The 25,104-nt window shown below is 42.8% G+C and overlaps 1 protein-coding gene across 2 annotated transcripts in view; it reads right to left on the minus strand.

Annotated features, from left to right (window-relative positions):
* Positions 1 to 11,962: 11,962 nt before the first annotated feature.
* Positions 11,963 to 25,104, minus strand: part of LOC122938777 (Y+L amino acid transporter 2-like) — a 67,644-nt gene continuing 54,502 nt past the window's right edge. For both annotated transcript variants that reach the window (XM_044294540.1, XM_044294541.1), the window contains exons 8-10: positions 15,165 to 15,314; positions 14,740 to 14,923; positions 11,963 to 12,721 (exon numbers count right to left, since the gene is read on the minus strand). In XM_044294540.1, the coding sequence (XP_044150475.1) occupies positions 12,651 to 12,721; positions 14,740 to 14,923; positions 15,165 to 15,314 (405 nt within the window). In that variant the 3' untranslated portion in view covers positions 11,963 to 12,650. The remainder of the gene's footprint in view (positions 12,722 to 14,739; positions 14,924 to 15,164; positions 15,315 to 25,104) is intronic.

Genomic DNA, 25,104 nt, shown 5'->3' on the forward strand with positions numbered 1-25,104 from the left:
CAACATCACAATCATTGCAGACTGGGCCTGGAAAAGAGTCACGGCCACCTGAGAAGAGTCATGGTTATTCATGAATTACTGCTCTCCTGCCCACCTGCTGCTGATTGGCAGGATTCTACCTAGTTTTCTCCCTTTCTCTCTAGGAGAGAACTGCCAATCATCAGCAGATGGGTGAGAGAGCAGGAGATTATGTATAACCATGACTCTTCTCTTTTCGAGGCCTGGGCTGCAATGATTATGATGCTGGTTCTCGGCAACCACTTACTTTTAGCTCACGAGTGACACACCGCTAAAAGCATTTCTGTTACTATTTTATGCTGCCTTCAGTGAGGTCAGCGTAAGATTGATGACTGGTTCCCTGTAAAGGGGTTGTCCAAGATTTTGATATTGATGACCTGTCCTCTGAATTGGTGGGGGTCCAACTCCTGTCATTCCCATTGTTCAGCGGTGACACTATGCTGAGCATTGCAGGCCTCTTCAAAGTTCACCAAGCACAGCACCGTACATCGGTATTGTAGCTCAGACCCATTCACTTGAATGGGACTGAGCTGCACCTAGGCCATGTGACTGATGATTGTGACATCACTGCCCTAGGAAAAGGCCACTGCGGTCCACCGCTGATCTGTGTCGGTGATTGGTAGGGGTGTCTGGAGTCGGAGGGTAGACGATCAATATGAAAATCTAGGAAACCTGTTTAATACAAAAATTCCACTAAAAAAGCCATAAAAATGTGCTGTATGGAAAACGGTGATGCCTGATAGAGTACCCCATTACCATAGAGATTATCCTAATAGCTGGCACAAAATATGCAACAAATAAAGCAGCATTGTGAAGCACTTTTTATCAGAAATTGTACAATAACAGCTAAAGTAATAGAGCAGAAGATGTTCACTAAGGTCTCACGCACATAAACATTGATTGCTTTGTGGCCGGCAAATTGAGGATCCGCAAAACACGTATACTGGCCATGTGCGTTCTGCATTTTGCGGAACGGAACATCCAGCCTATAATAGAACAGTCCTTTCCTTGTCTGTAATGCTTATAGAGAAAACCACGCACACTCTTGAGAGTTTAGATATGCCAGGTGGATTTATTGTGGATCATACACTTCAAAGTGTGAAGTAGGTGCCAGCAACATTTGCAATAATAGGCAAGTAAATGCTTCTGCTGGTAAAATTACATGATACTGTCGGGCATGAAAATAATGTTGCGCCGTGAGTCATGTGGAGAGTTGCGATGTTTCAGACATTTCGGTCATATGAGACCTTTGTCAATAGGTATAGTTGCGGAGGGCTGGACCGCTGCGCGGCAGAGTAGGCTGCCGTATACCACAGCACCTCGCCCTACCACCAGGAGTTCAAGTTCCTCCCCTCTACCTTGTCTGTAATGCTGACAATAATAGTAATAATAATAGGACATGTTCTATTTTTTTTTGCGGCACGGCCATGTGGACATAGCCAAGTCATTTCCATTGTTTCTGCGGCCCCATTGAAGTGAATGGTTCCACATACGGGCCACAAAAAAACGGTACGGACGCTGAAAAAAAAAAAAGTTTGTGTGCATGAGCCCTAAGTTGAGCATATGTCATGCACATTTGGCATCCTTTTGAGCCATTTCCGTACTGCATGCGGGCCTTTTTTTTTCTATCTAAAAATGGATCTCAGACGGAAATGGCTCAAACGGATGCCAAATGTGAATAACTGAAGCACAGGATCCTGCTTTCTTTTTTTTTGTTTTGTTATTCTGACGGATCAGAAGAACGGAAAATGAGACGGTGATATGAACTCTCCCTTAGGGGGAACTTTATTATGTGATTTGCGCTGCAATAGTGGCATAAGATTTTGTTGCACGCCATATTTGCAGCAAAATCTGCGACTTTTCCCTCTACAAGCCACTTTTCAGACAAGGAGGCGTGGCAATAGCATGGAGGGAGGGGGGGTCTCAGCATGTCCGCCACATTTATTTTTATTCATGCCAGTTTTCTGGTGAATAAAGACAGAAATCTACAACGGCTAGGAGGCTGCTGTAGATTTTGGACTGTTGCATGACCAGTGGGAGGATGCATCAAAGCTATGAAAGATGTGCATGGGTGAATAAATTTGGCGCATCCTCCGGTGGCTCAGGAGGAATCAAGACTGACAAAGAAAATGCTGGTCTTGATAAATGTCCCTCTAAGTGATTACTTGTGGAACTGCATTTAGTAGAGGGTGGAGACAGAAATGTTTTTTTCTTTGTAACTAGTCCATTGATTTTATAGGTTTACATGAGCAAATGTTTCTCTTGTATAAAAAAAACTCAGAGCCAGGGAACAAAATATGTATCTACTTCTGAGTACTACTCACATATGTTAGGTTATTCCCATCACAGACAATGGGGCATATCGCTAGGATATACCCCCATTGTCTGATAGGTGCAGGTCCCACCTCTGGGACCCGCACCTACACAGAGAATGGAGCGGGGTCCGGCCACCGCCAAGCACTCTCGCCATACAAGTGAATGGGAGCGCACCGAGAACAGAGCGGGAAAAGGCAGTGGAGGGCGCACTGTGCATGCGTGGTCACTGCTCCCATTCATTTCTATGCCAGTGCTCAGCTATTTTTGGCGGCCCCAAAGAAATGAATGGAGGGCGGCTAGCGATATGCCCCCATTGTCTGTGATGGGAAAACCATTTTAAAGAGGACCTGCCACCTCTCCTGACATGTCACTTTTAGTAACTACTTGTATTCCTCATTAATTAACAATGCTGGAGCATCTGTTCTTAGAACTTGTATTGTGCCATTCCTCTGTTATTCCTCTTTGAAATGTGTAAATAAATTGAAAGCTGGGGCCATGTTCCTTATGTACTCTGACACTGTCCAATCAAACCTGCCAGTAGCAGACTGCACACAGATAGTTCTAGGAGGAATAACAGCGGAACAACACAAAGTCCTAAGAAAAGGTGATGCAGAATTGTTATCCCTTGGGGAACACAAATATTTGCTAATACTGACATATCAGGAGAGCTGACGGGTCTTCTTTAAAAAAAACAACTCCTTTGACCAACTTCTACTGGAAACTTTTACTGCTCACATTGAAAACTATGAAAATGTGACAAATATGTAATTGGAAAAAATGAGCAACATCTAACAAAATCAGTTAAGCAACATCTAACAAAGAATCTACAAAAGACAGTATGTGACCTTGACTCACATTTCAAATGTTCTCAGGTCTGGGCAATATTGTACAGCGGTAAGAGATGTAGAAGTGTGTAAAGCCCCATTACTGCATGATGATACGGCAAATTATCGTGAAAAAAAATTAATAGGAACGCTCGTTCCCAATAATTGTCTCGTATAATCAAGCAAATGCTTGTTCATCAGCTGATGGGTATCTTTCATTAGGACGAAAGATGCCCCATTATCGGCAGCACACCTCCCTGTGTAATCAGGGATGTTCATAATGCGCCAGCGATCGTTCCTCCGGCAATCAGTTTGCATCTCCCTGTGTAATCAGGCCGGTGCAAACAAGCTCCGATGGATGTGTTATCATCCATTGGCGCTTGCACTAACCGAATATTGTGCAGTGTAATATCACCCTAAGGCCTCCTGCACACGACCGCATGGCTTCTTCAATGTTTTGCGGTCCGTTTTTTACGGATCCGTTGTTCCGTTTTTTGTTTCCGTTGCCGTTCCATTTTTCCGTATGGCATATACAGTATACAGTAATTACATATAAAAAATTGGGCTGGGCATAAAATCTCCAATAGATGGTTCCGCAAAAACTGAATGGATACGGAAGACATACGGAGTACATTGCGTTTTTTTGCGGAACCATTGAAATGAATGGTTCCGTATACGGAACGCAAAAAAACACCCGTAAATGGAAGAAAAAAAAACGGTTGTGTGCAGGAGGCCTTAAGCTACATCCACATTGAAAAACGAACATGTGATGGACTTTTTTTTTTAACGGCCATCACACGTCAGTTTTAAGACCAATGGTAGTCTATGGGGTTATTCACACGGCAGTTCTTTCTTGTCCGTTTTTCACTGACCGGCTGCCCCTATACAATTGAATGGGTTTGTTTTTAACATCCGTTTCTCAGAAAGGCATCAGTAAAAAAAACATCAGTTAAAAATGGACAGTTTATCTGTTTTTAACGGACGTAAATGTTTTGCACCAGTATCTCTACCCTTTATATTCCTGCCACTTAACACGATTATGGACTAACGGGTTGCTCCTTGGAGCAGTAAAGACGTATGTTTTCCTACTGTATTATTCGTTTTTTACTTACTGTTGTAGTATCTGCCGTGCCCTCGATTTCTCCATATTCTGTTTCGAATCCATCGTAATCGAGATGAAACATCCATGTCCTCGTAAAGTATCCTCTAACGTAACACAATTTACAACGGAGAATATCCATTAAATATGATCCATCTTCGGAGGCGCTGCTTCAAAAACACATTTTCCCAGTTTGTTTTCACACGGCAGCCATGAGACATATTTGCTGCCACCTGTGACAACCAATCTCCAGGTATCATGTCCTGCGCGAGGCACATATTTTATGCATGAAGACACATGGTGACTCCTGATGCCAGAGGCTAATGACTATGCCCAGTCAATAAGAACCTGAATGTCTAGTATCCGATATTCCTCTACAGTAACCCTTTCTACCTGTTGTAAGTCAGCAGCTCCATCCTGAAGAAGAAATGGTTCTGCTGAACTTAATGTAGCTTTGCAACACTGACTGTCTTCATTTATTCATGCTACTAATGAATATTAATCGCATCTGTCTCTCCGTCCTCTGGTACAAAGAAAGAAGACGTACCTATATTGTTATATGAGGATGTTCAGGAATAAGGTAAATTTAGGCGGGGGCTACACATGAAACTTTTTGCATCGCAGCAGATGCAGCGTATAAGAATACCTAGAGTAATGCCTTTTTCATATATCACTTTCATTTTACTCCACAAGTTCTTTTTTCACAAAACTTTTATATTTTATAAAACACATCTCATATTTAAATACAATCTGGGGTAATTCTGTTTGCGAAGGATGGCAACTTCTTGGAGCTCTTAAAAAGGGGCTGTCACAAATCGTATTCTATATTTTCAAACCAGCACCTGGATCTAAATACTTTTGTAATTGCCTGTAACTAAAAACTTAGTATAGACACTGAGCTATTTAATAAAATGTATCTGCCATAGCGCCACCTGCTGTTTGTTCTTTTCCTTATTTTTCTGTCCGTCTAAGGCTCCATTTACACGCATATTGCGGAATGGAATTGCGAAGCCATTCATTTCTAAGGGGCCTCACTATGTGCTGCCTGGATCCGGAATTGCAGACCCACACTTCCGGGTCCGCAATTCAGTCCGCCCCCCCCCCCAAAAAAAAGACAACATGTACTCATGGATTTGAGCACGGACACGGACGAGTGAATGAGGCTTAACTTGAGACACAAGCAGTATGTGTCCAACAAGATCATCCCACTTTAATAAAACAGTGTATAAGATTCCATAATACTCACAGATAAGGTGGAGGACACAAGCCAACCTTCATAAACCATAAACATGACATTGGACATTTATATTGATTGGTACAGAAGAGGGATGATCCCTTAAACTCCTTGTACGTCCCTTATCTATGTTTTTGTCTCCTTGTTCACTCTTTGGCTGCACGCCCCGAACTGGCGCGCTTCCCAGAATCATGACTAGATAGTCTTCAGAGCATCTGCAGACTACCTCAAGAACAATAAAGACAGATGAATATAATTCTAGACAGAAGTTAATACTGACACAACATGTAATATAATGCACTTTTAACATTGTTGCACTCACTGCAGCAAATTTAACTTTTTGGACTTTGATTTGCTCAATACTAGTTCTTATGTTCTGTCAATAGTGCAAAGCAGCATGTTTCTAGGTGCTATGTGGCCACATTTAATGCTTGTATGTCTCTTCTGTTTAGACACTATAGAAGCCTAAGGTAGCTGCCGAATCATCCAAAGCTGCTCTTGCCTTCCACTGCTCCTGGATACACTCAGGTACCAGTACCAGACCACAGCTATGTAAATGAAAAAGCTCACACACTGCACGGTACCCCTTAGATAACTATTACAACTTCTTTTACCAAGAAGAGCCCACACACTTTCAGAGCATCTGCCCCGTGTATGTCAATTGATTTCCATCCATCCTGTAATGAAAAAAATCCTGTAATCCCTACATGTTAGGATATGTCATAAAACACATCACATTTGCAGGGAAAAATTGTCATAAATTCAACCTCCTCTTAGTGAAAATCTTATTTGCTGCTACAGGAAACATTTGTCGGATTACTGCAAAGGAAGATCAACAGGCTATTTAATTCAAGGGTTCACTTACTTTTTCTCCCTGCGTGGTGGGTGCTTACTCAATGTGCTCAATAAAAGGCATGAACATGTTGTGTGTGTTAATAAATTGTGACTTAGATATCAATCAGACCAGAGTTTTTTGGTAATTAATTCAGAAATACAATTTAATTTCTAAAGGTTCACATACATTTTATTTCTGTATATTCTATAGATGTTTCCATAACAGGCCGACAAAACAACTGAGAAGTTACCCTGTCATGTAATACTGACTGGTATTGTTGCTGATGTCTATGTTGCCAGTCAGAACACTGAAAGCCCTGCAAGCAGATTCATTTAGATTTTCCAGGGATTGTTAGTTGTTCATTTAGAAATAAGAGAACATTCATTGGCCATCTTTCATCACGACCAAATTGACTCCCAGTTACTGCATGTGTATCTTCTGCAGAAACAATGTTTTCCTGTATGGGTAGGAAAGATGATTATTGGATGACAACGGCTCTTTGACTTGCCTTGCCAATATTACAGTACATGAAATGTGTATGCCTAATGCATCTCTCCCAACGGTTCCAGATCTGATGGGACAGTCCCAGATTTCGATGGCTGTCCTACCATCTCGGGTGTGGTATGTCCCGATTTCAGGTGTATACAATGGTGATGTAGGGAGCCATCAGCTCTCTGCTCCACTATTCACTGGTCGGTGCTCTCCCTAGCAGTAGGCTCAATGCGGTCATACCATTGCACCTCCTGTGTTTTGGAGGAGAACATACAAGCCGGGTATTATTCCAAGACACAGAATCAGCTTGTGCTCAGCTCAGCAGGTGCAATGATGTTGCCACATCTCACCTGCTCATGGGGAGAGAATAATCAGGGGAATGGAGCTGGGTGAGTATTACCTTTTTCTTTATTTTCTTGGCACTACTGTAAGGGGGGCACTAAGGGGGCAACATTTTTGTAGGAGGGCAGCACTACTATAAGGGACGTACCAAGGGAGCAACATTATTGGAAGGGGGCAGCACTAATGTAAGGGAGGCATGGCTACTCTGTGGTAGCAGAATGGAGGCATAACTACTGTGTGAGGCACTAAGGAAAAATTCTAAAGTAAAGGGAGCACTAATGGGGCCATTCTTCTTGGGCGAGGTACTGACGGCATTCTTACCGGGTGGGGTCAATAAGGGCACATTCTACAATGTTGGGGCACTAAGGGGAAATATCTACTGTGTGGGGCACTAAGGGGGCATTCTACTGTATGAGCATGTACTCTGCTCCAACCCAAAAAAATCCACTATCCACAAAATACATATCCATAGATGGAAAAAAAAAAGATTCCCACGCATTTCAGATGACAATTTTATTGTCCTTAACCATGGCATATTTCACAAAACGTGCAAGATCAAATATAAAAGCCCAAAGTACAAGCACTACCACTTCATACATGTTGGATGGATAGCACCTAAGTGTTGACATTTAACTCTATATTTGGGATTGTATGGTAAAGACACAATTAGTATACAAGTCAAGGATTTGATAATATATTTAAAACCTTTATTGCTCAGTAAAAATATGGGACATCGGTACGCATATTAATCCCTTTTGGTGCACGAGTTTCCAGTTATTTATTTTCACAAAGCCTCCCTGGCTAAGACTTTGCATTGACAGTCTACACCCCTCTGTCATGGCAGCAATCCATGGCCTCTGCCCTTCAGATTTCTGGGGTGTACATGGGCGTGACATTACTTACCTTGTTCCTGTCTTGCGGCTGGGCCCAATTAGCTCATCTCTGCTCGGGGCAGGCAGCAGCCTGTGTCAGGCTGCAAGACCTCTTCCTTTTTACCGTAGGGCATGTGCGATCCCCAACTCTTAAAGGGCCAGTACACTATTGCTCCAATCTCTGCCAGCCAATGGCTGGACACCTGTGGGTATTGTAGGCACATTTCCCATGAAAGAGGTGTCTGAGTGTTAGGCTCCTAGCCTGCTAGTTTTCAGTGAAGGTGTGCTTTTCTGTTAGTCTGCCCATGTACCTAACTCTGCCTGTTTATTGAATCTGACTCTGCTGTCTGCCCTGTCTTTTGCCTGTTAACATGTTGCCTCTCTCCTACCTGACCTTGGATTGTTTTATGTATACGCACAAATGCTGCTTGCTCTGACTGCTGCTTGTTTCCCAACCACGAATATAGCCTGATCGCTCTGTGCTTTGCACCAGTGTCTCTGACACCCCTTGGTCAGCCCGAACTACACCAGGGCCCTCAGGAATAGCCAAACTGGTTAGTTGGTACAAGGCATCCACATCCACTGTCCGTAACACCCTCATTGTCTTGTGAACTTTCTCATAGCCATACACTTGGAGATAAGTAGTATCTCCTGCGTGTGCTTGTATGAAATGTTTGAAGGCTGCCCACATACCATGATTTCTTGGGTTCTGAACATCAGCCAAATATTCTGATATTCTCCTTTGCACTATATCGATGCACCCAATATATTGCACATTACATTGTTCACACATAAATGTGTCATGCTACAGTTTATAAAACTATTAATAGGGACGGATTGCAGAGTACCACATGACGGTAAACATTTGGTCTTCTTCATATATTTGCATAAGCCACAGCAGTTCCTGCTATAACAATATAAACCTGCTGCCTGTAACCAATTTTTTTTATATGTGTTATCCTTATTCTTATATAAGGTAGGAGAAATCATATTGTCTAATGTGATAGGTCTTTTCACCATAAATTTAACTCCAGGGGCAAAAATTTGGCCAAAGTTTAATCACATGTAACAGCGGCTGCTGTGCGCCGCTGTTCCCCTGCTTACTACCATGGTGCCGGGCGCCTTGTTCAGTGGTGATCTGTTGCCAGTGCTTCCCATTCACCGCTGCAGTCCTGGCTGTGTAGGTACTGTTGTTTTGGGATCCGCACCCCAGCTTCCTCTCAGCCCTGGCCACAGCATGCTTGCTGCTTGTTCCCTGCAGCACTTCCTTAATGTCCGGTGCGTGTCACTTCCTGTGCTTTTTGGGTTAGGTCATCTGACCTTTCTGACCAACCCTAGCCCTCCTGCACATATATAAGTGTCTCAGCCCCCTTCCCAGATGCCTCAGTGTCAAGGTCCTTGTGTCCTGCTAAGGTTCCTGATATCCTCTTGTGTTCCTGACTTGTACTTGTATTCCGGGACTCTGCTACCTGTTTGAGCCCTGCCTGCTTGCCTTGACTCTCTTTTTCCCGATCCGGATTGCTTGACCTTTACCTGTGAAGCCTGCCCTGACCTATTGCCTGTTTGACTTTGCCTCTGCCTCATTCTTCGGTCCTGCACTGTTGCTGCTGGTTACAACTCCTGTACCTCTGGTACCTCCTGGTCTGCCTGGACCAGCTGCCTCGTGTGCCTATCCTCCTCAAGAGGTAGCGACCTGGTGTTCTCCTTGGGAAAGTCTATCCCCACCATCAGGGGTACTGTGAAGATCGAGGGGTTCACTTAGAAAACGTCCTGAGAGGAGGTAGGACACGTGGCACAGTGGGTTCACACCCGCTGGTTCGTGACACACCATATCTTACTACATTCATTACTATGAGCTTCCTTAATACTGCAGCATATTTTCACGCTATAGAATTCGCCAGTTTTTGATGACATGCTTGGGGTAACAACTTTTAAAGTGTAAACGGGGATTACTTGGAAATTCGCATCCTATATAAAGCAGTGCTGTAGAAACCTCTCCACTTCCATAACCAACAATCAACTGTATAACTGCAGCGACCGGGTCCGCAGGGGCAACATGTGAGGCATGGTGGGCCGATGGGGGGGTAGTAGTTGATTTACTGATGGTTAGCAGAGCCTCCCTGGGCCGGAGTGCAGTGATGGGAAGGACAGCACCAGTTCCTTCGGGGCACTCTGTTTGTTCAGGGAATCCTGCCAGATGGTGTTTGAGGTTCCCTGCGTGGAATGGGTTTTTGTTAAGGTGCCTTGGCGGCAGGGTCCCTGGTGTTCGTGATGCCAGCACCGCTAGGTGCAAAAGAAAAGTAAATAACTGAGTCCAGACCTTGTATGAAGTTCAATAGCATCTTTACTTTGGATAGACGTTTCTCCAAACAGTTTACAGACTTTATCTTGGCTCCAGCGGGCGTTAGCATTAACTCTGGCAGGCAAATAAACTCAACACTGCTACATCTGTTGCTCTCTGGCACTGCTGTGCTGACAAGCTTACTGTATAACTTAGCTTTTTTATTTATTCTGCAACTTCTTTCTCTGTAGTCTGACTCTAAATTAATCAAGGGACCTGCTTCCTCCTTTGGCGGAGGGGGGAAGGGAAGGGGGACTCTCAATTGACTCTAACTAACTCAAGGGAGTGTAGAATGGAAAGAAGGGTTCCATTCTCTGTAAAGTAGCACTGCCATGTTTGCTGCCACCTCTGGTGAACCAGGTACATTACATCTGAACATAACAGTTACAAGAAATAGATGTGGACATTGTGACTGACCTGAATTAAATACACAGATGACATGGAATTAGCCTATAGGAGACAGTAGTGGGGTGCGGAAGAGGTAATGACACTCTAAGTCATTACATATCCAAAAACATAAACTATAAGTTATCATCACTGTTATTCATGTAGGACACGAGTGCTGCCACAGATGCTGATGATGCCCCTCAAATAAGGAGGAGGTCATCGATGTACCAGATGTACCAGCGCACATCTCCTACATATGGATTACTATCACTGTACAAATACCTTTCTTTCCACTAGCACATATAAATGTTAGCCAGGGTACCCCCATGAAACATGTAAAAAAAAAAAAAAAAAAAAAGAATTATTAAACATAATAGTTATGCTTGAGCAAAAAAAATCTGTGACAGTCAATAGATATTCCTTGTAGTCCAGAGTATATCAGTGTACTTATGTAGCATGTGTCTTATCGCTCTCTGATAGGGGTATAGCCGTATTCAATGCCATAACGTCCAAGAATAGTTTTCATGCCATAGTATTCGATCCATCATTCAAAGTACTTCAGCTGAATCTTTGATGTACCCAGGCATTGCTCTCGCTATAGGCTGTACATGGTTGTCCAGCCAAGTACAAAGAGGTTCCATTACCCACCCCATACCTGACAATAATGGAGGCAGAAAAACTTCTTTGTGGACCTTTGGTAAGACGTGAAAGTGTAGTAAAGGAGGGAAGGGTAGTAAAGAAACTATAGCATGAATCACTTGGATATCGTCCAAGCTGCTGGTGAAATTGCAAAATAATTGATAGTTCGGGGGCTTTATAAACAAATGAAAATGTTATATTTTATAAAATGCACCTGCTGCAATCCACCACCACAGCTCATCTTCCCAGTCCTCCCAGACAGCAGCTAGTGACGTATTGTTTGGCTGCAGCAGGGTATGAAATGTCACCAGTGCAGCCAAACAATGTCACTGGGTGCTGTCTAGGGAGATGACAAAGAGGTGGCCCTGGATTGTTTTTTTTACTATCTCACCTAGCCCCTTATTACTTTGGTAAAATATAGAAAAAAAAATCTAATTTGACATTCTGGATCAAAGTATTAAAAACAATTCCAGTATATTGTTTTCTCAGTTCATCTTTAGGAACAGCAGATGGTGAACATAATACACAATACTGTAGATACATGCACATGAAAAGAGAAGTAAAAAGGTAGAAAAGTACTTTATTATGTACTAAACAAACAATACAGATTTCATTAGTACTGCAATTGGTATATTGCAGATTCCTCTGTATGTCAATGTTGTGATCATCTTAATATCTTAACAGACTAATAAAAATGGGGAGGAGAATAGAGATTTTTTTCTAATTTCAGAAATAAAAACTGTGTGCCACATGTGACTGTTCAAAACTTTGGTGCAGTTTGGTGGATGGAGTTTAGATAAATCCACTGCAATTAGTTTGCCAAGAAGGCATGACTTAGCAGTAAAGGGGTGTGCTCTATGATGCTGCAAATTGTCCAAAAATGTGTCGAATTTTTGGCATAAAATTTTATAGCAAGGTAAGTAAATCAGTTAGACAAAACTGTTCAAACATGCACCAAATTTATTATCCATCAAGAGCCACTGTGAAAGATTTGGCGCATATCTAGACTGTCTAAATTTACGCTGCCTACAGGATGGCCTATATTGTGACAGATGACAAATGTAATTTTATTGACAATAAATAATAAAAATGTATAAATACATTCATTGTATTATTTATAAAATACAGTGCAGGACCTGAGTTGGCGCTGTGTGAATTAGGCCTAAAATACATAGTGTGTCACTTTAGTCTGGACTCCTCCTTAAACACTACAGGTTGTACACGTTGTCTTGTGACGTTTGCAGGAGCTTTTTATTCCAACTTATCTACAGATTCGGCAGGGCAGCACATGCATAGCTTCTGTATATACAGGGAAATTATACCTGTAAGTAAATCAGTTGATCAGTAATCTTAAAGAGTCACTGTACTTTCATACAATTTCATTTAGTAGAGAATGGTGTAAATCATTTATTTAAAAATAATGCCTGCATCCACCTGAAAAAAAAAAGCTTTAAAGTCATTGCCACTAGGGGTCTTGCTTCTACCTAATATGCAGTCCAGTGCCTGTAGTCAGTCAAGATCTGTGCCTAGTAACAGAGACAGAAGACGCCTCACAGGATATGGGGGCATGTCAGAGCTAGCTGAAATCCTGAGCCTGATAAAACAACTGCTTCTGAAGATAACAGGAGCGTCCTGCCTTTCTGCAAGTGTTCTGTGAGCTCCAGAGCTAGAAACAAACATAGTGGGAAGTAAGAGAAAATGCATCACAGCAGTACAGTGCCGGCAGATTCCACTGAAGGGAGATGCCCCCTGCTTCTGAGAGAAATGCATCTAGCTGTGCAGGTGGAGAGGAGAATAATTAGGCTGCAAAAGACATAAGGGAAGCCCAAAAAAGGCCTATTGCTTCACAGTTATGATTGTACAAAGAGTGATTTTTTTTTTTTTTTTTAACTCAGGTACATTTTAACCCTTTAATAATTGATACATTTTACATTTTTTCATTTTCATTTTTTAATCCCAGCCTTCCCAAAGCCATAACTTTTTTTATTTTTGCAATCACATAGCTGTATGAGGTTTTTTTTCTTTGCGGGACAAGTTGTTTTCTAATGACACCATTTACAGTTGCAAACAATGTAGTGAAAATTGGGAAAAAAATTCCAAATGAGGTGGAAATATAGAAAAAACACAATTCTGTGGCAGCTTTATGGTTTTTGTTTTTACAGAGTTCCCTATGCAGTAAAAATGACATGTTACTTTTTTTCTCCTGGTTAGTACAACCCATAAGTTTTTTATTCTTCTGTGTACGGAGCTAGGTGAGGGCTAATTTTTTGCGGGGCAATCTGTACTTTTCATTGATACCATTTTGGGATGTGTATGACTTTTTGATAATTTTTTATGAATTTTTTTGTGGGTGGTGAAGCGGCCGCAAAAACCGCAAATCGGCCTTTTCGGCCTTTTTTGTTTCACCATTTGCCATATGGAATATTTTTATATTTTAATAGTTTTGTCACGCGGCGATACTCATGATGTTTATTTTTTTAATTGTTTGTTTATGTACTTATGTACTTTTATTAAAATTTTGGGGAAAGGGGGTGATTTGAACTTTAAGAATTTTTTTTGTATTTTCAAAAACTTTTTTTATACACTTTTTAAAAGTTCCCCTAGAAAACTAAAACAAGCAATCATTAGATTGCTTCTCTCATGGACTCCAATGCATTAACATTGGAGTCTCTGAGAATATTATTGTGCTCCTATGGAGCCTTGCCACAGGCAGGCTTTCCATAGGAACTATTGTGCAGCAGCCTCCTGTCACTGACCATTTAAGGTCCAAACTAGCTTTGTCCTTGAGGAAGTTTAGTGGGAACCTCATGCAAAAGGTCTTAAAGGGTTTGTCCAAGCTCAACCTTTTATGGCAGAGATGGGAATAGCCCCAGTAAATGCCAGCCAGGGGAGGTGAAATTATGGAAATGGCCGAGCAGCTGGCACTTCACTCTTTCTGTAACTCCCCGTTTCTGGCTGAGATGGGCCAACCTCTTCTTGCTGTAAATGGTGGTGGTTTTTTGCAATGTTATAATTTAATATGTATAAAGAGCTCTTGTGCTCTACAGAAGAAATGTGCAGCTGTGGCCCACAGGAGTTGGTTGTTACCAAGCTCCAAATCTTCTGCTGAATGATAAAACTCAGTATGCCTGTGGTCTCCACTAGGGGTAGCTTACTGAAGACACATTTATACAGCTTCCACTGGACTAAGTAATAACTTATTTCACAATTGTTCATAATCCTTCCTTCCCAGTTCATCCACATGAAGTTGGCATTAAAATGGAAAGGATCAACTGTATCCAGAATGAGTGTAATTGCCACATCAGACATGACTTTAGTGGTACTTGTAATCACTACTTACCTAAGAATTTCTTCACAAATGCTGGTTGTTTTTCTGAAGGAAGATGAAGACAGATGTAGTATACAGGAGCCCCCGAAACAACAACAGCAATTCCAACCAAAGAATCAATGGGATCACTGTAGAGAGGAACCACTACCAGACATACACTGCAGATGCAGTACAGCACTGGGAAGAACAAGCTCAGCTATGAAAAAAATATATAGGAATTTTAGATACCACATTTCTACTTCCTGTCACATACTGAAATTTCAATTGTCTCATGAAGGACAGATATATACGGGTATTTACTTCACTCTCACTTGATCTCACAAAAATGGCATGGAGATAACTTCTATCCAATCCACAATTTCAGTAAGAGAAAATGCAATTTGATATATAACAAAGGTATAATTCTACAATATAAAAAATATATATTAGATAAGTACCTTCACAGGTCTTGGCAAGTCTGGTCTTTTGACCCTTAAATAAATTTGACCAGCCACTGATAGGCCAATAAATAACCAGTAAGAAAAGCTGAAGTAATCAATGAGCTGAAAGACATCATCCACGCAAAGGAACACAATGGCCATCAATCCCTGATGATGCAAAAAATATATACATTTAGCAGAGGAAATAAGTAAATTGCAAAGGATTTTCTAGGCCCAAATCCGTTTTAATTAAGGCAGTTATTTGGTCAGTTATTTCCATCAGTTATTATGAGCCAAAACCCGTAGTGAAGTCTACTCAGAAATAAAGTGTTAAGTGTCATGCACATGTCTGAAGCCCGGCTGTGCCTGTATTGTGGCCCACAAACAGCGGGTCCACAATATACGGGCACCGGAAATGTGTGCATTCACTTGAATGGGTCCGCAATCCGGAAGGTGCAGGGTTTTCTCTTCGAGCCTCCGCAACGTTCTATTTTTTTGCAGTGTGGGCGGATCATAGACCCATTCAAGTTGAATGGGTCTGGATCCGACTGCGGCAACTGCACAGATGGCGTCAGTGCGTTGGGGACCGAAAATTGCGGCCCCCAATGCACAGAATGACTGGGCAACGACCGTGTGCATGAGGCCTAATGGGAAGATCTGCACCTAGCTTTGGCTCACAATAACTGATGGAAATAACCGACCAATAACTGAAGTATCAACTCAGTCTAACCTGCTTAGGCTACTTTCACACTAGCGTTCGGCTAGCGTTCGATCGGATCCGTTCTGAACGGATCCGATCATAATAATGCAGACGGAGGCTCCGTTCAGTACGGATCCGTCTGCATTATTTTAGCAAAAAAAAGCTAAGTGTGAAAATAGCCTAGTACGGATCCGTCCAGACTTTCAATGTAAAGTCAATGGGGGACGGATCCGCTTGAAGATTGAGCCACATTGTGGCATCTTCAAACGGATCCGTCCCCATTGACTTACATTGAAAGTCTGGACGGATCCGCACGCCTCCGAACGGCCAGGCGGACACCCGAACGCTGCAAGCAGCGTTCAGCTGTCCGCCTGTCCGTGCGGAGGCGAGCGGAGCGGAGGCTGAACGCCGCCAGACTGATGCAGTCTGAGCGGATCCGCCTCCATTCAGACTGCATCAGGGCTGGACGGCTGCGTTCGGGTCCGCTCGTGAGCTCCTTCAAACGGAGCTCACGAACGGAAACCCGAACGCTAGTGTGAAAGTAGCCTTATATGACTAAATATATTCATACATTGATACATTTTGTACAAACTGGATTCCAAAAAAGTTGGGACACTATACAAATCGTGAATAAAAACTGAATGCAATGATGTGGATGTGCCAACTTCTAATATTTTATTCAGAATAGAACATAAATCACGGAACAAAAGTTTAAACTGAGAAAATGTACCATTTTAAGGGAAAAATATGTTGAATCAGAATTTCATGGTGTCAACAAATCCCCAAAAAGTTGGGACAAGGCCATTTTCACCACTGTGTGGCATCTCCCCTTCTTCTTACAACACTGAACAGACGTCTGGGGACCGAGGAGACCAGTTTCTCAAGTTTAGAAATAGGAATGCTCTCCCATTCTTGTCTAATACAGGCCTCTAACTGTTCAATCGTCTTGGGCCTTCTTTGTTGCACCTTCCTCTTTATGATGCACCAAATGTTCTCTATAGGTGAAAGATCTGGACTGCAGACTGGCCATTTCAGTACCCGGATCCTTCTCCTACGCAGCCATGATGTTGTGATTGATGCAGAATGTGGTCTGGCATTATCTTGTTGAAAAATGCAGGATCTTCCCTGAAAGAGATGACGTCTGGATGGGAGCATATGTTGTTCTAGAACCTGAATATATTTTTCTGCATTGATGGTGCCTTTCCAGACATGCAAGCTGCCCATGCCACACGCACTCATGCAACCCCATACCATCAGAGATGCAGGTTTCTGAACTGAGCGTTGATAACAGCTTGGGTTGTCCTTGTCCTCTTTGGTCCGGATGACATGGCGTCCCAGATTTCCAAAAAGAACTTTGAATCGTGACTCGTCTGACCACAGAACAGTCTTCCATTTTGCCACACTCCATTTTAAATGATCCCTGGCCCAGTGAAAACGCCTGAGCTTGTGGATCTTGCTTAGAAATTGCTTCTTCTTTGCACTGTAGAGTTTCAGCTGGCAACGGTGGATGGCACGGTGGATTGTGTTCACTGACAATGGTTTCTGGAAGTATTCCTGAGCCCATTCTGTGATTTCCTTTATAGTAGCATTCCTGTTTGTGGTGCAGTGTCGTTTAAGGGCCCGTAGATCACGGGCATCCAGTATGGTTTTACGGCCTTGACCCTTACGCACAGAGATTGTTCCAGATTCTCTGAATCTTCGGATGATGTTATGCACAGTTGATGATGATAGATGCAAAGTCTTTGCAATTTTTCGCTAGGTAACACCTTTCTGATATCTTTCTGCGCAACATTGTGGGAATTGGTGATCCTCTACCCATCTTGGCTTCTGAGAGACACTGCCACTCTGAGAAGCTCTTTTTATACCCAATCATGTTGCCAATTGACCTAATTAGTGTTAATTGGTCTTCCAGCTCTTCGTTATGCTCAAATTTACTTTTTCCAGCCTCTTATTGCTACTTGTCCCAACTTTTTTGGGATTTGTTGACACCGTGAAAATTTGAATCAACGTATTTTTCCTTTAAAATGATACATTTACTCGGATTAAACGTTTGATCTGTCATCTACGTTCTATTACAAATAAAATATTGACATTTGCCATCTCCACATCATTGCATTCAGTTTTTATTCACAATTTGTTTAGTGTCCCAACTTTTTTGGAATCCGGTTTGTACATATAAAATCAACCGTGTAAGGGCTCATGCACAAGGCCGTAGTTTTGGTCTGAGTTTTTTGTGGATCGGATGCGGACCTATTTATCTCAATGGGGCCGTAAAAAATGCAGACAGCACACAGTATGCTGTTCACCTCCTCAAGTCCGTTCCGTGGCCCCGCATTTTGAGGACAAGGATAGGGCATTTCTGCAGGAGTAAAAAAAAATGGCAGCATGCACTCAGCCAGGATCCGTCTTTTGCAAACTTATGGCAGTGTGCAAGAGCTCTAATTTTGATAGGTTAGGATTTGTTGCAATGTGAAGTGTCTAATGATAATGACTGGCTTTAATTTTTTTTATTATATAAGGCTAGGGCTACACGACGACAAGTGTCGCGCAAGGTTTTGTCACACTAATGTCGCGCAACAATTTTTATAATGATAGTCTATGGTGTTGCACTGCGACATACTGCGACACGATCGTGGCAAAAATTCCAGCCATTGTCACGCGACACATGTCATTGTGTAGCCCTAGCCCTAGAGAAAACTATGAACCTGCACCCAAAATTAACTGTATGAGTCCCTTCTTCCTCACTTCAGTAAGAATTTTAGAGATTCATTCATTTGGAGCATTAGACGAAATAAGGCCTGTAGTGATCTACAGAGGAAAAGGGAATTATTAGGACAAGAGTAAGCAAAATTAGAGCAAAGGAAAAATGAAGCAATTGTCCATAACCACCAAGTATTTTCTTTAAGGCCTCTTTCACACTGCCGTGGGGCAGCCGCAGCGGATCGCGGACCCATTCACTTGAATGGGTCCCCGATCCGGCCGTTCGCAAAAAGATAGGACATGTTCTAACTTTTTGCGGAACGGAAGTACGGGACGAAACCCCACGGAAGCACTCCGTAGTGCTTCTGTAGGGTTCCGTTCCGCACCATTCCGCATCTCTGGATTTGCGGACCCATTCAAGTAAATGGGTCCGCATCCGTGATGCGGAATGCCCACGGAACGGCAATGGGCCGCACACGCCAGTGTGAAAGAGTCCTAACCCTTAGGATACTGGAGTTTTTTTCATTTTTGCATTTAAATTTTTCTTCCCTATCTTCCTTGAGCCATAACTTTTATATTTTCCGTTCACATAGCTGTATGAGGGCTTATTTTTGCAAGACAAGTTTTACTTTCTAATGCCACCATTTAATATGGCATACAATGTAGTGGGAAGCGGGGAAAAAAATCAAAATGGGATAGAATTGGAAAAGTAGAGCAATTCCTCCACATATGTGTAGATTTTTTTTATGTCTAAATAGTGTAAAAATAAATTTAAATCTTTCTACCCCGGGGCAGTTTTCACTTTCCTCCCCAGGCCATTTTTTGCAAATCTGACGTGTCACTTTATGTGGTAATAACTTTGGAACACTTTTATTTATCCAAGCCATTCTGAGACTGTCCATTCTGAGACTGTTTTCTCGTGATACATTGTACTTCATGATAGTCATAAATTTGAGTCAATATAGTTCACCTTTATTTATAAAAAAAATCCCAAATTTACCCCAAATTTTGAAAAATTCCCAATTTTCTAAATTTCAATTTCTCTGCTTTTAAAACAGAAAGTGATACCTCATAAAATATGTATTACTTAACATTCCCCATATGTCTACTTTATGTTGGCATCATTTAGTAAATGTCATTTAATTTTTTCAGGACGTTAGAAGGCTTAGAATTTTAGAAACAATTCTTAGAATTTTTAAGAGAATTTCCAAAACCCACTGTGTGTGTGTGACAATCTGTATCATCTACTGAACATAGCGGTTAACCCGAATCATCTTCTGAAGAAATTGATTGAGTCGTCAGACAATTTTCCTTCGTCCAGCTCTAAGTTCTTCTCTAAAGTAGACTGAGGATCAGATCTAGAGGAGGAGGGTCTCTGAGCAAGGTCTGATAGCTTAGTGTCTGTCTCAGAGCTAACTTCTTCCTTTATGAGTGTTCTTAGGTTTTCTATAAAGGATGGGCTCTCCTCAGAGACTTCTTTTTCCGTACATCTGACACAGATTTGCTTTTTGTAAGAAGAAGATAGTAACTTCTTGCACAGGGCACATGTTTTACTCTTTAGTAATGGTTCTGAGGACTTCCCAGCAGGATTGCCCTAAAAAACTGAGGGATTTAATAAAAGAGGTATTTACTGAGTCTGGGCCAGAACCACCACCAAGAGTAAAGTGTGACTGAAAAAACCCCAAGGTAAGATACACATACAGTTGCAAGATTAAGTATGTGAACCCTTTGGAATGATATAGATTTCTGCACAAATTGGTCATAACATGTGATCTGATCTTCATCTAAGTCACAACAATAGACAATACCAGTCTGCTTAAACTAATAAGACACAAAGAATTAAATGTTACCATGTTTTTATTGAACACACCATGTAAACATTCACAGTGCAGGTGGAAAAAGTATGTGAACCCTTGAATTTAATAACTGGTTGAACCTCATTTGGCAGCAATAACTTCAACCAAACGTTTCCTGTAGTTGCAGATCAGACATGCACAACGGTCAGGAGTAATTCTTAACCATTCCTCTTTACAGAACTGTTTCAGTTCAGCAATATTCTTGGGATGTCTGGTGTGAATTGCTTTCTTGAGGTCATGCCAGGACTCTGACTGGGCCACTCCAGAAGGCGTATTTTCTAGTGTTTAAGCCATTCTGTTGTTGATTTACTTCTATGCTTTGGGTCGTTGTCCTGTTGCAACACCCATCTTCTGTTGAGCTTCAGCTGGTGGACAGATGGCCTTAAAGGGCTTCTGTCACCCCACTAAAGTCATTTTTTTTGGGATAGTTAAATTCCTTATACTGTGATATATGAAAATATAATGGTGTTACTTACTTTCCCTTAGCAGTTTCTTATAAAAACTAACTTTTATAATATGTAAATTAGGTCTCTACCAGCAAGTAGGGCGTCTACTTGCTGGTAGCCGCTGCAAAAACCTCCCCCTCGTCGTGTTGATTGACAGGGCCAGCCGCGATCTCCTCCTCCGGCCGGCCCTGTCAGCATTTCAAAAATTGCACGCCTGTATTCATTCGGCGCAGGCGCTCTGAGATGAGGAGACTCGCCTCCTCAGCACTCCCTCAGTGCGCCTGCGCCGATGACGTCTTCTCTTTCGGTGATGTCATCGGCGCAGGTGCACTGAGGGAGTTCTGAGGAGGCGAGCCTCCGCATCTCAGAGCGCCTGCACCAAATGAACGCGATTTTTGAAATGCTGACAGGGCCGGCCGGAGGAGGAGATCGCGGCTGGCCCTGTCAATCAACACGACAAGGGGGCGGTTTTTTGCGGCGGCTACCAGCAAGTAGACGCCCTACTTGCTGGTAGAGACCTAATTTACATATTATAAAAGTTCGTTTTTATAAGAAACTGCTGAAGGAAAGTAAGTAACACCATTATATTTTCATATATCGCAGTATAAGGAATTCAACTAGCCCCCCCAAAAAAAATTACTTTAGTGGGGTGACAGAAGCCCTTTAAGTTCTCCTGCAAAATGTCTTGATAAACTTGGGAATTCATTTTTCCTTCGATGATAGCAATCCGTCCAGGCCCTGACACAGCAAAGCAGCCCCAAACCATGATGTCCCCACCACCATACTTCACAGTTGGGATGAGGTTTTGATGTTGGTGTGCTGTGCCTCTTTTTCTCCACACATAGTGTTGTCTGTTTCTTCCAAACAACTCAGCTTTGGTTTAATCTGTCCACAGAATATTTTGCCAGTACTGCTGTGGAACATCCAGGTGCTCTTGTGCAAACTGTAAACGTGCAGCAATGTTTTTTTGGGACAGCAGTGACTTCCTCTGTGGTGTCCTCCCATGAAATCCATTTTATGACCAATTTGTGCAGAAATCCATATAATTCCAAAGGGTTCACATACTTTTTCTTGCAACTGTATATAAAGGCTATCCGCACAATCACCCAGCACCCATTTAAGCTGTTCTGTCCCCACATGAAGGCGAATGAAGGTGTAACTGATAATGACCTTGTGACTGTCCTACCTTCGTATCCAAGCAGTGGAGCAGACCGGACCGGCAGATGCTCAGGTTAGATGGATCCAGACGTAGACATGAGGATGCAATCAAACGTGGGTTTATTTGATCCGGAGCAGCAACATACGTTATACAATACAGGGATGCAGTAGCAGTGTAGATGCTGTCTTGTGGATGTCTTTCCTGAGGCTAACTGCTGAGGCAACTGCTGGTCAAAAACTGATGCCTTACCAAGCCAAGATGTGTGTCTCCAGTCACAAGGAGTGCAGCACTGAAAATGGCTACAGGAAGTGACAAGACCAAGGCTGCAAAAAACACGCCCAGCAGAGAAAAACTTTATGGATAAGGAACAAGGCGTGCAGCATACAAATTCCGGCCAGCAGATGGCAGCAGAGAAACAATATGTAGAAACAACATAGTAAAAGGAGATATAATAATACAGTGCATTAATTAAATTTGAAAGAAACAGCACACTCCCCGTCTGAAATTCACTTTGGGGATTTCACTATGACGAATGTCCATAAAATATAAAACAACCTGTAAAAGGAAACATGTTAGAACGCAAACATAGATTAGTCCAGTTTTCCAAATTGGAATGGAGAAGATCTGCGAAGCTAAATACAGTCCTGTTCACCCGTCAGGGACGTTCTCGATGGGTAGTATCAAAATGAGTTCATTGATTGGTCTTGAGAACGTTTTAAGCTCGCCTTTCCTGAAGATCTTCAACTCCACCTTCCGGACCTTACCATCCTTGCTAGGGAAAACCTTTGAAATTAGTCCGATAGGCCAGTCAATCCTTTCGGTTTGTTGCTCTTTCATCAATACAAGGTCTCCTTCCTTCAAGTTTGGTTTGTGGTGTTGCCATTTTCTTCTTCCTTGAAGAACACTGAGGTACTCCTTTCGCCACCTGTTCCAGAAGTAATCTGCTAGATATTGTACACGTTTCCAGTGTTTTTGATAGATGTTCGCATGAGTGAATTCTCCACTAGGAATAAGCGTACTCTCAGTTTTTTGGGTAAGTAGAATAGCCGGAGTCAGAATGGCTGGTGTCTCAGGATCCATAGACACTGGCACAAGGGGTCTTGAATTGATAATGGCTGAAACTTCAGCGAGAAGAGTAACTAGAGTCTCATGTGTGAGTCTAGACGAGTTTACATCCATCAACATAGAATTTAAGATGTTGCGTGAGATGCCGATCATTCTCTCCCAAGAGCCCCCCATGTGGGAACTGTGAGGAGGGTTGAAAATCCAGGTGCAACCCTTTTCCGCCAACTGATCTTGAATGGACTTGGTGTCGATGTTAAGTTCTCTACAGGCTCCGATGAAGTTGCTTCCCTGGTCAGACCTCAACTGTTTTACTGGTCCTCTGATTGCGAAGAACCGTCTTAAGGCATTAATAAGGCTGGATGTGTCCATAGATTCTATCACCTCTATGTGAACTGCTCGCACACTCATGCAAGTAAATAGTACGGCCCAACGCTTACTGTTTGCGTGACCGCCGCGGGTCCTGCGTGCGGATACCATCCATGGCCCAAAGACATCTAGGCCAACATAGGTGAAAGGCGGCTCTGTACATAGTCTATCTGCAGGCAAGTCGGCCATTTGTTGGTGTAGTTGTTTTCCTCTTGCTTTACGACAGTGCACACACTGATGCAGTACTTGGGCCACACGTTTTTTCATACCTATAATCCAAAGGCCTGCAGACCGTAATTTGCCCTCAGTGATTTGCCTGCCTTGGTGTTCGGCTCTTGAGTCGAAAACAACCCTAATTTGATTAGGTTTCCGTGGGTGATACACTCCAAATGAAGGCAAGTACCAGCACTCGTCATTCTTCCCTAAGGGCGGAGCTGGTTCTGCATGGTTGTTGCGGAATATTTTGTCGATAAAGGCAACAATGTGTTCTCTCATCTCAGGCTTACTGTTCATGGTACGCTGAAGAGAGTTAAATCTAGACAGAGCTTGTTCCCTATTGTTCGGGAGTCTCACCCTGGTAGCTCGGAAGGGTAATGGAGAAACCCAGTGATTGGTTTCGTCTTTAAGGAACTCATTGTCCATTATCTTGATAAATTCTCTGTCTTCTACTGACAAAGCTACTTTATCATCGTCCTTGCTTGTGTGAAAGACTAATCTTCCCAAGTTGTCGGCAAAGAAGGGAGGAATGTCGTCAGGTGGTTGTATGAGGTCTGGAGGCTTCTCTTTCACCTCGTAGTGATGAGGGCAAGGCTTAATGCAAGTTGTGCGTCCATCTCCACGCACGTACGTTTTGAAAGAGTGGACTCTTTGTTGATCCAAGCATACATTTCCTATGACTACCCATCCCAAGTCCAGTCTCTGGGCGTATGGTGCATAGTCGGGACCATTACACTGTTGACGCACCTTGTGTACCCTTAGATTGTCTCTGCCAAGCAGGAGTAGAATCTCGGCGTTGTTGTCCATAGGTGGGATAACATTGGCTAGGTGCCTTAGGTGTGGTTGGTGAAATGCAGCTTCCGGGGTAGGAATCTCATCCCTATGGTTGGGTATTTGATCGCATTCGATCAGCGTCGGTAGAGGTATTTCTGTATTCCAACTGACGGAACAAGCGATGAATCCTTGTGCCCTCCTGCCGCTAGTCTCTATGCGACCCGAGCAGGTGTTTAAGATGTAGGGTTCTGACGGTCCCTTTATTCCAAAGGCTTCAAAGAATTTAGGTCCTGCTAGGGAGCGGTTACTTTGGTCGTCAATGATGGCATACATTTTTACTGCCTTTTCTGGTAGCCCCTCCGGGTAGACCTTGATAAGGCATATGCGGGCACAACATTTCTCACTCTGGCCCTCCCCACATACGTCCAAGCATGAGCAGGAAACAGCAGTGGCTGTGTTAGCGTTATTTTGGGGCTCCCCGCCATGACTTGGAGCGGGACTGGTGGTGACAGCAGCCGGTGAATCCCTTGTAAGTGGAGTTGGGTGCATAGCTGAGGCGTGTCTTTCACTATGACACTCCTCACACTTGATAATGGATTTACAGTCCTTAGCTATGTGCTCCAATGAAGCGCAGCACCTGAAACATACCCCAAGCTCGGTGAGGACTTTCTTGCGC

Source organism: Bufo gargarizans, chromosome 5 (assembly GCF_014858855.1).
Source record: "Bufo gargarizans isolate SCDJY-AF-19 chromosome 5, ASM1485885v1, whole genome shotgun sequence".
Lineage (NCBI taxonomy): Eukaryota > Metazoa > Chordata > Amphibia > Anura > Bufonidae > Bufo > Bufo gargarizans.